The sequence below is a fragment of the Sander lucioperca genome, chromosome 5 (genome assembly GCF_008315115.2).
Source record: "Sander lucioperca isolate FBNREF2018 chromosome 5, SLUC_FBN_1.2, whole genome shotgun sequence".
Classification (NCBI taxonomy): Eukaryota; Metazoa; Chordata; class Actinopteri; order Perciformes; family Percidae; genus Sander; species Sander lucioperca.
The window spans coordinates 1792078-1811376 of record NC_050177.1 but is presented as its reverse complement, the minus strand read 5'-3'; the positions used below and the strand labels follow the sequence as shown (position 1 = coordinate 1811376).

The 19299-nt window shown below is 40.6% G+C and overlaps 1 protein-coding gene across 2 annotated transcripts in view; it reads left to right on the top strand.

Moving 5' to 3' along the window:
- LOC116057096 (phospholipid phosphatase-related protein type 5-like) overlaps positions 1-2344 on the top strand; it is a 34879-nt gene extending 32535 nt beyond the window's left edge. For both annotated transcript variants that reach the window (XM_036001039.1, XM_031309501.2), the window contains exons 5-6: positions 176-295; positions 2295-2344. In XM_036001039.1, the coding sequence (XP_035856932.1) occupies positions 176-295; positions 2295-2324 (150 nt within the window). In that variant the 3' untranslated portion in view covers positions 2325-2344. The remainder of the gene's footprint in view (positions 1-175; positions 296-2294) is intronic.
- The last annotated feature ends 16955 nt before the right edge of the window (positions 2345-19299 follow it).

Here is a 19299-nt window from a genome sequence, read left to right as displayed (position 1 = left end):
AGACAATGCAAACAGAGCCCCCTGGTAAAGCTCTTTGTGTCAGGCTACTCTATTATTGTTTGACTGCGTTTGTCTATGTATTTTCCCTGTGATACATGACCTCTTTTGGTCGTACAAACATTTGATTTGTCTGGAAGGAATCCTTTGATGAATGTCTCTTCTTCTTTCTTTCTAGGTGGTGTTTGTGGTTCAGTATTTTAAAAAGAGAGCTGTGGTTTCTGTGAGTCCGTCGGACACGGCCTCAGCCAACACTGACGACGCTTCACCACAAAGAAATGAGCACATTGTTCCACAGGTAGCTTACCTTCTGCTGTTTGTTTTCAGTGCACCATGTATCATTGTGTATATGAAAGCCAATACGCCTGGAACCATGTTTCCATCCACACATTTTTATGCGAATTAAAGCTATAGTGGGTAATTTCTGTCTCCCCCATGAGGAATTCTAAGTAATGACAACAAAACTATTGCGCGTCCACATGATACAAGCCTTCTGTTATTGCGCACCACCCCCACCCCTCCTCCACACAGCTGCTAGTAGCCAAGGAGGACACGGAGGATTAAAAAAACATGATGGACTTTGAGGTCATTATGTTCACTCGAGTTTCTGCACGGGAAAGTCACCGGATGCCACAATCTTCTGAACAGTCATACTGAGAAATCCAGAGAGTTGTGTGGAGCTGATAGTCTTAATTAGCTTTGTAGCAACTCATTTGGCAATGGCTTGAATGTAACAGACGTTCGTTAATATCAAAAAGTTACGCACTAAAGCTTTAAGTAATATCACATGAAAAATACCTTATGGAAACAGTAAAACTTGATTGAATTTAATGAATATCGACACAAAGTTTGTACGTTCTATTTCATCAAATTTCCTCTTAACTGGTGGACGGCTTATGTGATGAACGCTGATGGAAACGTTATTTGCCGAATAAAAATGAATTGCAATTACGTTTTAGGTCATTTTATATTTGTAACCGGCCATAAAACAAAGAAGAAGTTTTAGGTCATTTCCGCCACGTATTTCCACTTTCTTTGTAGATATGGCGGGTGTCAACAAAGACAGATATAAGTGGACCAACGAGGAGACGAGAGACTTTTTGATAGTGTCGTCTTATTATAGCTTGATATGTCGCTATCAGCTGGCACATAAGCACTATTACAACTTGTGCAGCATTACTCATTTGTAGGTAGACGGCGCGATCCATTTTGGCTAGCAAACTTTGTTCCCAAATTTTAGCTTAAATGTTTTGCGATTCAGTGTAAAAATGAATGGAAACGCCTCAAAATGTCTCAAATCTATTCCATATACCCATTTGATCGCAAAACAGCATGTGACGTCATTACACACAGGTTTTTATTCTACTTAAAGCCGTTGGATGGAAACACACTTTCACCGGCTTTATTCGCATGAATGTTTTTAGCAAACTTAAAGGAACACGCCGACTTATTGGGACTTTAGCTTATTCACCGTAACCCCCAGAATTAGATAAGTCCATACATACCCTTCTCATCTCCGTGCGTGCTATAACTCTGTCCGATGGTTCCACCGGTAGCTTAGCCTAGCACGGAAGGTAATCGGTTCCAACTAGCCTACTGCTCCGAATAAGTGACAACATAACGCCAAATAACAAGGTCACATGAGACACAGCCATCTTCTAACCGCATACAAACTGGGAACTATATTCTCAGAAAGGCGAAGCATTGCTGATCTGCTCGGGGCTTCTCAGGTGCTGCAAAGCATATCACGCCGCCCAAGTAGCAGAAGTAGCACTGCTTCGCCTTTCTGAGACTATAGTTCCCAGTTTATATACGGTTAGAAGATGTCATGTGACCTTGTTATTTGTACACGCTGTGACTATACAAATCACAACATGTAAAAAGGAACATGTTGGCGTTATTTTGTCACTTATTCGGAGCAGTAGGCTAGTTGGAACCGATTACCTCCAGGATCCATGCTAGGCTAAGCTACCGGTGGAACCGTCGGACAGAGTTACGACACGCACGGAGATGAGAAGGGTATGTATGGACTTGTCTAACTCTGGGGGATAGGGTCAATAAGCTAAAGTCCCAATAAGTCAGCGTGTTCCTTTAAGATAATTCGACTGAAAAGTGAATGAAAACATAGCTACTGTTTGCTGTTTTTTTCTGACATTACAAACAGCATACAGTAAAAGGGAGTGACACTTGGCATAGTGTCACCCAAATAATGAAGCTCTCAATATTCTACAGCAATGTACAAATTCTGTTAGGCAATTTTCAATTTATTGTTTTTTTTTTCTTTTCTGCTTCAACAGAGCCCAGGATCCTTCACAGAAGTTACATGACTATGACCCCCCCCCACACACACACACACACACACACACACACACACACACACACACACACACTTTTTTCTCCCAGTGTGAAACCTGGCAAGCACAGTTAAAAAAAAAATTCTCATTTACTTACTTCAATATGATATATTATCCAGATGCAACAAACTACAGACATTTCAAACAATGTCTTCATGTCTATCATGACATAAGGAGTTCATATTAAACTAGTAGTAATCCAGTAATGTGTTAGATGTGGTTAGTGGTCCATGAGTCCAGGCAGCAAAGTTCAGACAGAATGCCCTGGCTCTCATGTCAAGACGGTAGTTTGGTTGCATAAGTATTGATTTTGTTGGTGCTATGTAGCTTAGTTTGGTCATTGATTTGCATGTCTTAGTTCTTGTTTGTGTTTTCCTCTTCCTGTTGTATGTGTGTCGTGTTTTAAAGTGCAGTGTGGTGCAACACTTCAACTCCCAGGTCTACGGTGGCTGACAGGGGCAGACGCCCTGCAACTTAAGAAAACACACGCAAATAGACAAAACACAAGCAAATTAAGAAAACAACTTCATTAATTTGACAACACATGTGCAGCATTCAGCAAACGCACTGCAAATACACACAACACAACCAAATACATAAACGCACTGCAAATATGAAACGATGCAAAAAGAAAAGCACACAAACCCAGAAAACAAATGCAACAAAAAAACACTGCATCCAGATTACACAACGGAAGTTCTCCAGACCTCTAGAGGGAGCAGCTAGTGGAACAGCTTGATTTTTGACCTCACGGAGAGAGAGAGAGAGAGAGAGAGAGAGAGAGAGAGAGAGAGAGAGAGAGAGAGAGAGAAACTGCATAGACTGTAAATATTAAATCTATGTTTGAGATGTTTTCTCTGGTTTGGTGGGTGTGTCTCCTCAGGTCACAGGTGATACTCAATCAGCAGAGACGTCTGTAAACTCGTGGTGATAAAACATTTAAAACTGCATCAGCGTTTAACGTTGACGTTTGTTAAAGCCACATGAGAGGGTTTAATTTCGAGGTCCGAAATTACTGAAGTGTAGGCCTCCTCAAGTGTAATATTGTGATTATACAACAACGGTTACCAACAAAATAAGTGATCAATCTGTATTCATATTGTGGAGCAATTCGCTCTTGCAATACAAAAAACAGACAGGATTTACAGTCCCTCCCTGTTAGTAAACCAGCCAATTTACCGTGGGATTTATCAAACTGAATAAATCCCGCCCGCACATATAAACACAAAACTGCTTTGCTAACTCCAACATGTTGTAAGTAAGACATCTGCTGAAAAAGTTATTGTATTCATCAGCATGATTGCCGTACTGTTTAGTTCACAAACACCCAACACACCAAAGTACAAACACATAGCGGACCAGACGCAAGCTTTTATTTTGAAAAGCCGACGCTCGGGGACAGCACCAGCCGGGAGGGCATGAGACGGGAGCATAGACTGTATATTAATAATATATTATGTTATTAATAATAATAATAATAATATGAATTTAATATCGGTTAATAACAGTCGAAAATCCAGCTGTTCCACTAGCTGCTCCCTCTAGAGGTCTGGAGAACTTCCGTTGTGTAATCTGGATGCTGCGTTTTTTTTGTTGCATTTTTTTTCTGGGTTTGTGTGCTTTTCTTTTTGCATCGTTTCATATTTGCAGCGCGTTTATCTATTTGGTTGTGTTGTGTGTATTTGTAGTGCGTTTATGTATTTGGTTGTGTTGTGATATTTGCAGTGCGTTTGCTAAATGCTGCGCATGTTTTGTCAAATTAATGAAGTTGTTTTTCTTTTTGCATCGCTTCTTTTTTCGGGGTTTGCGTGTTTTTCTTTTTGCATCGTTTTTTATTTGCAGTGCGTTTATCTATTTGGTTGTGTTGTGTGTATTTGCAGTGCGTTTGCTGAATGCTGCACATGTGTTGTCAAATTAATGAAGTTGTTTTCTTAATTTGCTTGTGTTTTGTCTATTTGCGTGTGTTTTCTTAAGTTGCAGGGCGTCTGCCCCTGTCGGCCACCGTACAGGTCAGCACAGAGATGATTTATTTTCGACACACTTGTCCCTCATGCAATGCCTCATGCTTCTCATCCGACTATTCTCATAAACACATGGGAATTAGCGCTAGTTTTACGTGTACAGATGTAAAAATACTGTTTATTTAGGGTCACATTGACTTAAGTTGCCATGTAGCTGTCATGCCTGACTGATTTCCAGTGTTGGGCAAGTTACTTCCAAAATGTAATACATTATAGATTACTAGTTACTGTCATTTGAGAGTAATTAGTTATATTACAATATTACTGTCTCTGAATTGTAATGCGTTACACTACTTTTGCATTACTTTTGAATTACTTTCACCAAAATAACAGGGGAAGTTTGATTTGGCAGCTAGCTTGTGAATCCACTTTAATACATCATAGATTATTAATATAAATATGCAAAGTAACTAAAGCTATACAAAATAGATAAGTAAAACGTATAATAGGCAAGTAGGAGAAAATGAGAAAATGAAAATACTCAATTAAAAGTACGGCATTGTTGTAAAATGTTTGTTTATAGCACTTCAATAAGAAATTCATGTTGTTTAGGTTAAAACACTCTAAAGGAAATGTTCAATTATAGTGTGATTAAAACTCACTATTAACATTATTTACAGTACTTGATTTACAGCTGATTTGTGAAAAGGTAGCCTACACAACCTTATTTAACAGTAATTTAGTTTTACTGCGAACCGTCACAGGAAGTGCTTTTATTTTGAAGTAGGCTACACGGAAGTTGTCTGTTGTGTAGCCTACTCTTGCTAGCTTACTGAGATGCAACATGTCCGTCAGGCTCAAGTTGTTCACTTTCTTGTTTGTAAAACTGCAACATATTGAACAGTAAATGGTCACAGTAAAAGACAAGCGCTTTTGGTCGTCATTCGAAGCCATTCCACAACAGGCAGAGTTACTCTCTACGGCTGATAAAATGCAATGATATTTACGTGTAGCAAGCCTCATCATTAATTCCCGACATGTTTATATCTGTCAGCCGCTGACGCTGACGTCACCTGTTGGGACATACATGCTGTCCGTACCGTCTCTGGTTCTGGCTCTGACCACGGGAACAGAAACAGGACAGCTCACTTCAACGCAGCGTAATAACTCCTGAAAATAATATCCATCTCGCAAATGTATCTGTCTCTGCAGTCATCTCAACCTCGAATACAGCGACAGGAAAATAATACGGCTTTTTTTTTTCCTGTGAAGAAATGTGTCGCGGTGTTGGTGAATTCTTAAAAAATCCAATGCACCACTAAATGTTGCGTTAAAATGCATTGTAACTTGCATTACTGAGATTGTAACGAGTATAATATTACCGAAATTTAATTAGTAATGCGTTATATTACTGCGTTACAGCAAAAAGGAATACATTACTGTAATTGCGTTACTTTTGTAACGCGTTACTCCCAACACTGCTGATTTCTGCCTCAGTCTGAGTGGATCTGGAAACAGCAGGAAGAGAGTAACAGTTACTGGAAAGCAGTGCTGTAGAACTTGCGCCCGGTCTCAGCCTTTCTATTGTCTCTGAGTCGTTGGTATTTGCATCCGGACTTGTCTCAGACTTGGCCATTGGTCTCACCAAATAGTGAGCTCTCCGAGCTGTAGCAGTAGTAACAGTAGTAGTAACAGTAGTAGTAACAGCACCCCCCTGCAAATACTTTTGTAATAAATACAATAAATGTAATTCACAATTTAATTCAAGTTGACTGAGCTGTCTTTATTCATTCATCACTGGAGGACCCTTCCAAAATGAATAATAATAATAATAATAATAAGCCATAGCTGGCATCTTTAATAATACTATATATTAAATACTAATACTAATAAGAGTTATGCAGTCTAAGCTGGCTGAAGCAGCACAGGCTCCACCTGCTGCACGCTGAGCGTACTGCAGCTCACTGCGCATACTTTCAGCCATTTGCCAATAGAAAAGATTTTACTTAAAGGAGAATTCCGGCCAATTTCTACGTTAATCTTGATTGCTATAAATATGCGTGTACTTTCATTTTAAAAAACCCCGACCCGAATCGGTGCAGGCAACAGAGAGTAGCTGCAGCAACGTGTACAAGCTTCCACTGAGCTAAAACGGCAGTTGTCAGGGCAAGTTTTAGAGTGCCTTTGTGCTTCTTAACAGACACAAAATGCAATTAATATGTCTGTGCTACATGAACAGGGCCCTTACATGACAACAAGATGCGTTTTCAACTCAGACATTGTTTTAATTCACCTACCCTGTCTCGATTCTGCTGGTAGCTAGCTCGTAGTTAGCGGCTAGCTGCTAGCTGCCGTCCGTGATAAGTATGTTCAGCCAAAATATTACGCAGCAGTTCCATGTGTATTTGTAGCTCATCCATTTTGTGTGTGATCGATCTGGTGTTGGTGAGCAGGAGGCTTGGCAGTGTCGATCAGTGTAGTAGTTTAGCCGCGCTAGCAGGCGTGACCTTGCTTCTCAGAGCGATCTGCACACGGTTTACCTTTTCCTGCTACACCGGGACTTCAGCGCGAGACTACAGATAGCCTTCTCTAATGTTTCCATGTAGTTACAGTCACTGATATGGTCATAACCACTACAGTGCTCAATTACCTATTTTTGAGGGGGAATAAACTTCACGTTTTCGTCGCGAAGGCATGACCTGTCCTCTGGAGGACATAGCTCTCACTGGACTGTTTTTCGGGAGCGGGAGGCGACAAAGGCGGGGAGAAATCAGAAGCAAGGATGCCGGCCGGTCGGGCCTGCTAGCGTGGCTAAAACTACCACACTGGCAGACACCCGCCCACCAAGAGCCTGGGTCTGTCCGAGGTTTCTGCTTAAAAGGAAGTTTTTCCTCACCACTGTAGCACTAAATGTTTGCTCTTGGGGGAATTGTTGGGTCTTTGTAAATTATAGTGTGGTCTAGACCTAGTCTATCTGTAAAGTGTCTTGAGATAACTCCTGTTGTGATTTGCAGCCCAGTCTCATGGCAGTTCGTGAAATGGTGACATTATTTAATCTATTGATTCGTGTACAGGGACACGATTTTCTCGTTTTTATCGTGGTGGTGAGCACGAATTTTAAACTAATGTATTTCAATGGGAAGCATCTTTCGTGATAACAGCTTAGATTACGGTAGCGAGTAGTATTGAAAAGCCGAAAAGCCGGGTTGTGATTTGATACTATAAATAAAATAGTATTTATAGTATCATAAGACAACCCGTTTATCACCTCAACCTGGCAACCCAGTTGCGCAGTTGATCTCTGTGAAAGCTTCGCGGAAAGTTCAGACCTGAAAGCGAGCCGATAAAAATGGCAGGTGAAGGCAGTGTTCCCGCAAAGAGATCGAAATATAGCTGTAAATTTCAACAGTGTTGGGCGCAACTGTTACGGTTTAGGGATATTTCTGTTACCAGTTTGTTCATTTCTGTTGTCTTTATTGTTTATTTGTGCATGTTCCCTGTGTTTGTATATTCTGTATATTTCTGTTTAGTTATCTCCTGGTTTATTGTGTATTTTTTGGTTAATTCCAGTGTTCTGTGTTGTCAAGTTTCTGTGTTTAGTTGATTTCAGGTTTTTGACGGTGGTTCCTATTTCCTGTTTTATTTTGATAGTCTGTTTTCTGTCCTGTCATGTCTAGTTTTACTTTTTGTGTTCCTGCCTTTGTTGATTGTCCTGCCCCGCCCTGATGTGTTTCACCTGTCGTGTCACCTGTCCCTCATTTGTTCATTACCTCATGTATTTAACATTTAACCTTAAACTCAGTTTGTGTGTGTCCGCGTCAGTCAGTTTTCCGTGTCTCCTTTTTCTCCCCGGTCTTGGTTTTTGCCTGCAGTTCACATGACTCCCTAGATTTGTTTTTGTTTTTTGGAGGAAATAAATCTTTGAGTTTCAACGCTGCTCCTGCCTGCCTGTCTCTCTCTGCGTTTGGGTCCTTTTCCCCCTGCTGATTGCAACAGCAACAATTTACATGTATCTTACCTAGTCATATCAACAACCTCCACACTTTTTGTAAGGTGTGTCACATTGATTTTAATGTAGCGCACGGCGGGAAAAATTACATTACCCAGCACATTTGTATCCTTCATCACGAAAGGACAGACAGAAAATGAAAAATATTATTTAAATTAAGTTATGTTTTCATTCATTTCGTAATAACACCACAGTGTTAAATGTGTTTGTACCAGTGTTAAAAACTGCAGTGCAGTGTTTCTGTGATATTTTGTTGTAATAAAATTACAAATAAAAAATATAAATAAATATTAATAAATTAAGTTATGTTTTAATTTATATTGCAATGTAAATAATACACTTAACACTGAAGTGTGAGTATAACTGATGGCAATATATGTTACTAACTGAAGAGTTCAGATGCAAAAACCTCTAAAAACACTTCTGTGAAAAATTAGATAATGATATCAAGGAAAAGCTCTCAGTGCCTACTATACGATAATCAAATAGGCTACCTTTAAATCCCACACTCACGCCATTATAAAACATGAGTTATTGGTGTAAATCCTTTAAATGCCAGCTGTGTTTTTGCTAATTTACCACAAAAAGGTCAGGTGGACTTCTGAACTCTTCAATTGTTCTTCAGAAATGGTTTGGTCGTTGCTGTCTGTTATTTTCAGTCTTGCCAAAAAATGTCACCATGTTCCCTAAATTGAGTGTCAAAATCCAGGAACACAATGAAAGATATGTAAGTAAAAAAAATAAATGTTTGCCTTCCCACCCCACATTTTACTAATGTACCAAATGTTAATGGTTTCAGAAATGAGGGCCATTGTGTTGTTGGTATTATTGACTGACGCCTCATGTTCACTCTCTACCTTCAACCCATGCCAAGGAACACTACTATGATCCAGCCTCACACAGCGGCTTCATTGAAATGAAAGTACGAAACCTTAGAAGGGGATATGGAAGAAAGCCAGAGAAGATATCGGCGGAAGAACAAGTCAGGGGGCACTGTAACTCTGACTTTGGCAAACACACACACACACACACACACAGAGGAGGATGTGAGTGAGTGGGTGACCCTGGCAAAAATAATGAAGCCCAACCTGAAAACCTCTCAACAATCAACCATGCTATGGACCGGACCTACACTCACAGAAGAATATGGATTACAACACACTCTCCAAACTGTGGCCAAGATATTTAATCAGTATTCACGATTCATTGACATGCCACACCTGGTAAGAAAATTCTTGATACTATAATTTTTTTTATAGCTACAGTGTATATGTCCTTTGAAGCAATCAATACCTCAGTGAATATAGCCTGTTTATTCAAATTAATAAATTGGATTGTATTTCTCCTTGTACATCTTAGTTTGATTTAGACTTTAGACTAGAGAAGGTTGATCTTTTCCTTCGCAAATGGGAGACGATCATCATCCCTAAGCTAATGAAGGTTGCTGCAAATCCTTCAACCACCGGGAACAACAGTGATGGTATGTTGGGTCGCATTCAGGAAGATGTGGGTAACATGCACTTATAACTTTTATGCAATGGATAATTACTGAAGCCAGTTTAATTGTTCAAGATGACTTAGCCTTGAACAAGGGTAGATATCTAATTTGGAATTTAACATTTTCATGTAGACATGCTTTGCTTCAAAGCACTTCAGGTGCTCACGCATCTTCTTCCACCAACTGCATCAGGACAAGTGGCTGGATGGAGTCGCTGCAGTGTGAAATCAGCTATTTCCTACCTTATGGATTTTGTGCAAGTATGTTTGTGTCTTGTGACTTTTTGGTTGCATCACTGTTCACTGAACCTCCTGATGTGTTGTGGTCTCCTCCCCATGTTGGTTTACTAATGTAGTATTTCAAACGTTTTGTGTTACAGCCTGGAACGAGCATCTCATCATTGCTTGAGAATCCTGATTCATCAAGGGCCCACCAGCCTTGCATCGTGTGCATTGGACACCCAAGTGGAGCTGCCCAGCAGTATCTGATCGTCTCAAGAAGTGACAAGATTGCTGTTCCACTTGGAGATGAAGGGCTGACCTGTGTAATTGACAAGCTCTTCAAGATATATTGGGTTTGCAATCTTAAGTACCCTGTTCAACTGCTGTCTTTCTTCTACTTCCTGGAGCATATTTATGAAATACCCATTTCTGTTAAGAAAAGATCCAAAGTTGTTGAGCTTATCTCCAAGCTCCAGGCTATATCATAAGTAAGCCATGTATGTGTGCCCAAGTTGCAAGCGTGTCATTGGAGGAGAAGTCAGGAAGCTTATCTGGCATCTTAGAACCTTTCATGCTTTATCAGATTGCCAGAACAACTGCCAAAGAACATCTATACACAATCTAAACTCCTATACAAAACATCTTAAGAAACACCATAAATGATATCAAAAGAACAAATTGACTATGTCCCAGGACACTTGGAATATTGTAATATGTTAAATGATGTTGACATTGATAATGAACCAATTCCAGTAGAAGCCACAGTAGATCTTAGAACTGAAAATATGACAACGGATTCAGTAACTCTTAATGCCCAAATGTATTCTTCACCTAATACAGCTCTCATGATGTGCAGAGGAGCGTTACATGTGCCAAATAAGTCATAGACATTATGGACATTGTTGAAGAGAAAATGCTCTCCTTTATAGATACCCATTCTATACCTAATGATGACGATGCTTTTACAACTTTAATGCAAAAATTGGAAAATGGGAGGAAAATGTTTGAGGATGTTGACACTCCCTATAAGATGAGCAAATATTCCTCTGATAAAAAGTGTCTTGTGAAACCAACAGACATATTCTTGGGGCATAGGGCAGATACTGCCAGAAAAAATGGACAAATGACACAAGTGCTGATCTCAGACACATGTCAGTATATTCCTATTATTGACACCATCAGATTTCTTTTTAGCAGTGAGAAAATGCAGAGCCTTTACATGGAGTCTAATAAAAGTATAGATGGTAAAATGTGAGACTATTGCAATGGTGCACAGTTTGGTACTCATCCTCTGTACAGTAGATATTCAGATGCCTTACATATACAATACTTATGTATACCTCTGTGCCAATATCTTGTGGAGGTTTGCCATCTTTTGCTGGTTCCACAAAATTGCCAACAAGGTAATCATATCTCTTTGTGCTGTAGTAAAAGTAAAAGTAATGGCTGTCCAATCATGGCAGAAATAAATACCCCAAAGCAAATACACAGTTTCATTCTTCTAATCATCATTATTATTTAGGGCTGTCAAACGATTCAATTTTCTTAATCGCGATTAATCGCATGTTTTATCACATGATTAAAATTCTATTATTTTGCATTTCAGAACTGTTTTTAAGTACATATAAACAATGGAAAGCCATCCTTACCAGTGTATCTTGATTGGGAATCAAATGAATGCAAAGAAAGTGACTTTATGAACTTGATTTTAAGATTTGTATTTGTTTATTATATATTTAATCTAGTCACATATTTGAATTTAACAACAACTTTGAATGCACCACGAGGCTGTAAATTACCAGTTTCATTGAACGCACCGTCTGTGTTTTTCCGACAACAGCAGCTGCAGATTGTTACATCCCGATGTCGGAATCCTAGCTGCATTGTAACCGTGTTTAATCCAGCTACTTGCTAGCGGTAGGCTAACGTTAGCTGCTGTCGAGTATAGTGTTAACTAGCGTCACGTGCAGCGATGTTTCTGTTGCCTGTAATGTCTGTTTCAGAGCATCAGAGAGAAGTGCAGACATATCATTGGCACCAGAATGAGGCACCGAAATCTGCGTTGCTATTCCTGCAGCAGCAGGATGTGTTACGAGGAAGTACGGCAAAATAGTAGCCTGTTAGGCACGACGCAAAGCCGAGTGAAGTGAAAATAAATTAATAAATGACGGCATGCGATTAATATGATTAAAAAAAATTAACGCATTATGCTCAACCCTTAATCGCATCGCGATTAACGGGTTTATGCTGACAGCCCTAAAAACAACACAAGACAGAAAACCAGACCGTCAAAATAAAACAGGAAACAGGGCAAAAATACAAAACAGAAACAACAAATTACCAAAATAAGGCAACACAGAACAAAATGCCAAACCCTAACAGAACAACATGCCAAACCCATAACAATAAATGTAATAAAAAAAAATTGATTTTCTAATATTGCACCTGTCAACACAGAACGAAATATTCTGTAGCCTATTTTGCCGTCAATACTGCCGACGTTATCTTTGCTGTAATCAGATCAGTATATATTTGTTTAACATGGTATTTCATTTTATCAATGGGAAACATCCATGTGTACATACAAGGCTAGCAGCAGCAGTGCCGTGTCAGACACGTTTCTGGTGTGTAAAGAAATAGAAAAATCCACGCAGCTGACACGCAACAGAAACGCCACTCTCACGCCACGCAGGCAGTGTGTTGCCGGCCTAAGGCACACTCACCAAAGGCAAGACTTCACAAGTCTCATCCCTTCTTGAAATCCCAGAAGGCATCCACAACCTACCTTGTGTATGTGGACAATCTGTCAGCTGACGAGATTGTGCATGAAGTTGCGGTCTCCTCTGCTTCCTCCTCATCTGAAGAAAGTGAAGGAGAAATGACAAGTCAAGGAGATATTGAAAATGCCACCATCAACACGGATGATTCTCGGGTGTTATATCATGCAGCAATGACACTTAAAGAAATCATTCAAAAGACATCAAAAATATCACCAAAGCTTCCATGGCCTCCTACACCAGGTGACCTCACACTGGAGAATGCCCTCAATGTAGTGCCTCACCAACTTTTTAATTTCATTGCATGGACATCAGGAATGTCATCACAACCATCAGATGAATGTGTTGATGTCACTTCAGAGGACAGCAGAAAGATAGTGTCCACTTGTCAGGACATTATTACCCTGGCAACCAGAGGACGGTGGCTCATGCGAAAACAGCGCTCACTTGCAATGGCAGTTCGGCATATGACTGGCTCTGCACAGCTTATCAGTTCCTCCAGGATTTCGCTTTCGCCAGGATTTGCAGGTTTGATGGGCAGTGAACGCTCGAGTTGCACAGATGTTTTCAGACACTACTATGTAGGCAAACATGCCGCTGGCAGTGTGTACACTAAGAAGTACATTCATCACTGACTATTTACACAACACACACACACCCTGGAATCCCTTTCTCCTTCTATGGCATCACCTCAGGACACTGTTTGCAGCACTAGCCCCCCCTACTGTCTTCCCTTGCCATTAACACTACCACCGGTCCATCTCCCCATTCAGACTGTTGTCACAGATAGGGCCTCCTGCCCTCATTACACAATTAATAGGGTTAATAAAAACAATCTTCTTTACATAAAATGCACTACTGTCCCATTACCAGTGGTTATGTGTAAACTGGCCCTCCTAAATGTGAGGTCCCTCTCAAATAAGACTTTTATTCTAAATGAGTTTATCTCCTCCACCATGCTAGAATTTCTTGTTCCTCACTGAAACCTGGTTGGAGTCTGATGAATATAGCCAGCTCTTAGAAGTATGTCCCCCTGACTATGACTTCTTTAGCTCACCCAGGCTTAGTGGCCGTGGAGGAGGTATTGCTGTTATTTTTAAAAAATGCCACTGGTGCACTCCTGTTGGTTCAAATGCTTATACCAGTTTTGAGGTTTTTATGTTTAAAACAGGTGGTATAAAGCCTGTCCTTTGTGTAACTGTCTACCGCCCTCCCAAACAGAATTCTCTATTTTTAACTGAATTTTCTGAATTTTTATCTTCGGTGGTTTTAGGCTATGATAAGATTTTAATCTCTGGGGACTTCAATATTCACGTGGACATTCCTTCCAATGCCAGTGCTGAATTTCTCGGAACTATGGACTCTTTTAACTTTACTCAGCATGTTACCTGCCCTACTCACAACCGTGGTCATACTTTGGATTTAGTCTTTACACTGGGTCTATCCATTGATTCTCTGGATGTGGAGGATTTGGGTGTCTCAGACCATCAGTGTATCAGGTTCTCCACCTTGTTTCAAATCATCGCCAATCATCAAACTCCTGCTCACTACTGCCGATCTATAAATACATCCACTCCAAGTTATTTCTCAGATGCCTTCAGAGCCTCCTTTTCACCTAGCAGTTCTAAAACCCCACCCCATCAGCTGAATACAGACCTATTTATCACAGAGTTTCATTCTATCTGTGGAAATATTTTGGACTCCATTGCCCCTCTGACTATCAGGAAACCTAGAGCCAAATCTCAGCCTTGGCTGAATAGCGACACTCGTGCTCTGAGACGACTATGTCGAAAAGCAGAGAGAAAATGGAAAAAGGACAGGCTACATGTCTCTTTTGAGATACTGAAAGGCTGTCTGACTAACTATCAGTTATCGGTCAAAGCAGCAAGGGCCAAATTTTTCGCCAACATCATCTCCAAAAATCACCACAATCCCAAAGCCTTGTTCCATACAATAAATTCAGTTCTCACCCCTGTTGACAACACTTGTCTTGTACCATCCACAGCCATTTGTGAGGATTTTCTAACATTTTTCTTAACAAAAATAGATCTTATTCGTTCAAATATCTCACCACCCATTTATGATCCTGGTCTGATGCTTGCCCCCCCTACCATCCTAAATAGCTTTCAGCCTGTATCTCTGTCGCTCGTCTATGACACTATTGCTCATACAAGGTCCTCCACCTACCCTCTGGATATTGTTCCCTCACACCTTTTAAAGGATGTATTGGACACTGTAGGTCCCACAATTTCCCTTATTATAAACAGCAGTCTTGCCAATGGAACTGTCCCATCTATTTTTAAACATGCAATAGTTCATCCTCTTATTAAAAAACCGAACCTCGACAAATCAGATTTAAATAATTTCCGTCCCATTTCCAAGCTTCCCTTCCTGTCTAAAGTATTGGAGAAAATTGTTTATGCTCAGCTATTGTCTCATTTAGATAATAACAACATCATGGAAAAATTTCAATCTGGGTTCAGGGCTCGGCACAGTACAGAATCTGCCCTTCTTAAAGTTTCAAATGATCTGCTACTGGCTTTAGACTGTGGTAAATGTGCCATCCTAATTCTGTTAGACCTTAGTGCAGCATTTGATACAGTGGATCACAATATTTTATTAAATCGTCTTGAGGACCAGGTTGGCATCCAGGGCACTGCCCTCAAGTGGTTTGCCTCCTATTTAGCCGATAGGACTTTCTCTGTTAACATTGGCAGCCTTTACTCCTCCACAGCCCCTATTACTTGTGGAGTACCTCAGGGTTCCATTTTGGGACCTATTTTATTTACTCTGTATATGCTCCCTTTGGGCAATATATTATATCATTGGCATATAATATATATATATGCCGATGATACACAAATCTATTTGCCGTTAAATCTGGGGGATTCAAACTCGATTACATCCATTCTTAACTGCCTCCAGGATGTGAAATGCTGGATGGCCAAAAACTACTTACAGCTGAATGACTCTAAAACAGAGGTGATTCTTCTTGGTCCCCCAATCACCACAGCAAGCATAGCTAGCCACCTGGGTCCGCTGTCTCTTAACCTTCACGTCCATGCAAGGAATCTCGGTGTCATCTTTGATTCATCACTTCGTTTTGAGAAACAGATCAATTCCGTGGTGAAAAGTTGCTTTTTTCAACTCCGGAATATTGTCAAACTGAAGACCATCCTGTCTTCTGATGACATGAAGACTGTCACCATTGCATTAATCTCCTCCAGGCTTGATTATTGCAACTCACTGTATCTGGGTATTGGCCATTCCTCTTTGTCTCGCCTACAGCTGGTGCAAAATGCTGCAGCGAGACTTCTGACTGGCACAAGGAAAAGAGAAAGCATCACACCGATTCTGGCATCCCTGCATTGGCTACCTATTAAATACAGGATTGATTTTAAGATTCTTTTATTTGTTTTTAAAGCCATTCGTGGTCAGGCTCCTCACTATATTTCAGAACTCCTTAGCCCCTACTCCAATTCCAGGCCTCTTAGATCCGCGAATCAATTATTTTTAACTGTTCCTAGATCAAGGTTAGTGGGTAAGGGAGATCGTGCCTTTTCTGTGGCAGCTCCAAAGCTTTGGAATAGTCTCCCACTTTCTCTCAGATGTTTCCCCTCCATTGACAGTTTTAAAACACATCTCAAGACATATTTGTTCTCAAAGGCCTTTGGTTGATCTTAGAGGTTTGTAGCATCTTGAGATGATATTGTACTGTATTTCATGCATTTCTTGCTTTATTTTTTTTATTCATTTTCAATTTGTACAGTACTTTGGTCAACTTTGGTTGTTTTAAATGTCAAAAAAAAGTCACTTATGGTGAGAGGGAGAGGTGTTTTGAAGGGTACTACAGGCTGAATCAGGACAGGAAATATGACTACATTATGATGACAACTGAGTGCCATGTCAAAGACAGACAACGTGGTAGTGGCGGCGACTCACGTCGTACACACTCATTCAAATATTTTCATGATATAGGAGAGGGACAGAGTCAGAGTATGCAAGCCTTTTTTTCTAGGTACTCTTTCGAGGGTACAAGCGGCCGAAATGGGTTTCCTCAGGAGGGTGGCTGGTGTCTCCCTTAGAGATAGGGTGAGAAGCTCAGTCATCCGTGAGGAGCTCGGAGTAGAGCCGCTGCTCCTTCGCGTCGAAAGGAGCCAGTTGAGGTGGTTCGGGCATCTGGTAAGGATGCCCCCTGGGCGCTTCCCTAGGGAGGTGTTCCAGGCACGTCCAGCTGGGAGGAGGCCTCGGGGAAGACCCAGGACTAGGTGGAGGGATTATATCTCCAACCTGGCCTGGGAACGCCTCGGGATCCCCCAGTCGGAGCTGGTTAATGTGACTTGGGAAAGGGAAGTTTGGGGTCCCCTGCTGGAGCTGCTACCCCCGCGACCCGAGACCGGATAAGCGGACGAAGATGGATGGATGGGACTCTTTCAATAATAATAATAATAATAATAATAATAATAATTATAAGTTTATTTGATATAGCACCTTTCACAGACAAAGTCACAAAGTGCTTCACATAATAAACATTTGTACAAAACATAGTAAGTTGTAAAACTAAAAAGACTAAACAATTAAAAGAAAATATACAAATTTTTATATACATGAATCAAAAGCAAATTTAAACAAGTGCGTCTTGAGCTGCTTTTTAAAAGCTTCAACAGAGACTGCAGAACGTAAGACAATAGGAAGGGCATTCCACAGGTTTGGCGCCACCACTTCAAAGGAGCGGTCACCTCTAGTTTTTAAACGGGTGCGTGGGACAACCAGTAAACCCTGGTTCGAAGACCTGAGGGGCCTGTTCGTAGTGTACGAATGGAGCAGGTCCGAGATATACACTGGAGCCTGACCAGTGCAAAGCTTTATAAGTGAGAACCAAAACTTTAAATTTTATCCTAAAGTTAATCGGAAGCCAATGTAATGAGTATAAAATCGGTGTGATGTGCGACATCCTGCTAGACCTGGTCAGCAGCCTTGCAGCAGAATTCTGGACTATTTGTAGACGGTCCAATAAGTCAGAAAACAGTGTATAATGTACACTAAAAGAGAAGCCAGGCTGGCATGCCAAAGTCAGATGCACGGGGAAAGCATCCTAAAAAAAACACATAGATGAGAACAAAAAAGAGAAGGTGCTGGAGCACATTAGGTCTTTCCCTGTCGTCGAGTCCCACTACTGTCGTGCCTGCACCCAAAAGCAATATCTGGAGCCAACTCTAATGTGGCCAAGATGTATGATCTCTATAAAATCAAATGTGCTGTACATGAAACACCAGTGAAAATGTCTTACTATAGATTTATATTTAACACAGAGTTTAATCTTGGTTTTCATGTCCCCAAATCAGACAGGTGTGATGAATGTGAGGCACATGAAGCAGCACAAAAACAGGGGTTGTTAAACCAGCACCAAGAGGATGCACACAATAAACATGTATATGAAAAAAATGCCATGCGCCAATAGCGCCAAAGAGATAGAGATGATAAACAGCACCTTACAGTCTGTTTTGATTTAGAAAATGTCATCTCATGTCCACGAGCTGAGGTTAGTTCATTCTTTTATAAAAGGAAGATGAATCTATATAATATGACTGCCCACAGCTCACTTACTAAGAAAGGGTATTGTGCTGTGTGGACAGAGGCCATGTCAGGTAGAGGAGGGAATGACATGGCAAGTGCCATAGTCAAAATCCTTGAAAGAGCTGTTCAAGACCATCCTGAGGTAACTGAGATAGTCACATGGAGTGACAGCTGTGTGCCACAAAATAGAAATTCCATCATGTCTTTTGCAATCGTTGAGTTCTTGTCAAGAAATACCAAAATCCGAAAGATCACAATGAAATATTCTACGCCTGGCCACTCGGCTGTCCAAGAAGTAGACAACATGCATAGCAACATCGAAAAGGCAATGGCAAGCTCAGAGTTTTCAGCCCACTGTCGTTCTTGCGTGTCCTTCTGAGAGCGAACAGAACTAATCCTTACACTGTCATCCAGATGAAAGATACAGATTTCAAAGACTTTCAGTCATGTTCAAAACTTTTCCAGTACAAGCAGGTACCATTCGCTTCAGTGGCCCAAATAACATTTTCTCAAAATCTGTTCAGTGTGCAGTACAGTACCTCCCATGCTCAACCTCCTATACAGGTGGATATTAGGGGCTCAAATGCCAAAACCAGGGCTAACATGCCAACGTCTCTCTTGCTGCTCAAGCCAAAGTTGCTCACCAACAAAAACACAATCGCAGAGGCAAAGAAGTCGGACCTTTTATCCATGTTCAAGTACATGCCTGCCGTTGACAAAGCATACTACAAGGCAGTATTTAGAAAGTGATCTAGATAGAAGGTTGGAGGGTTGGAAAGAGTCATGACAACATAAATTACATAGAACATGAAGTACATCATACATAACAAAACAGACATACAGAATAATAAATAATAAAAGTGTCTCATAGTGTGTTCTCAAAGTGTCTCATAGTTTAACACTAG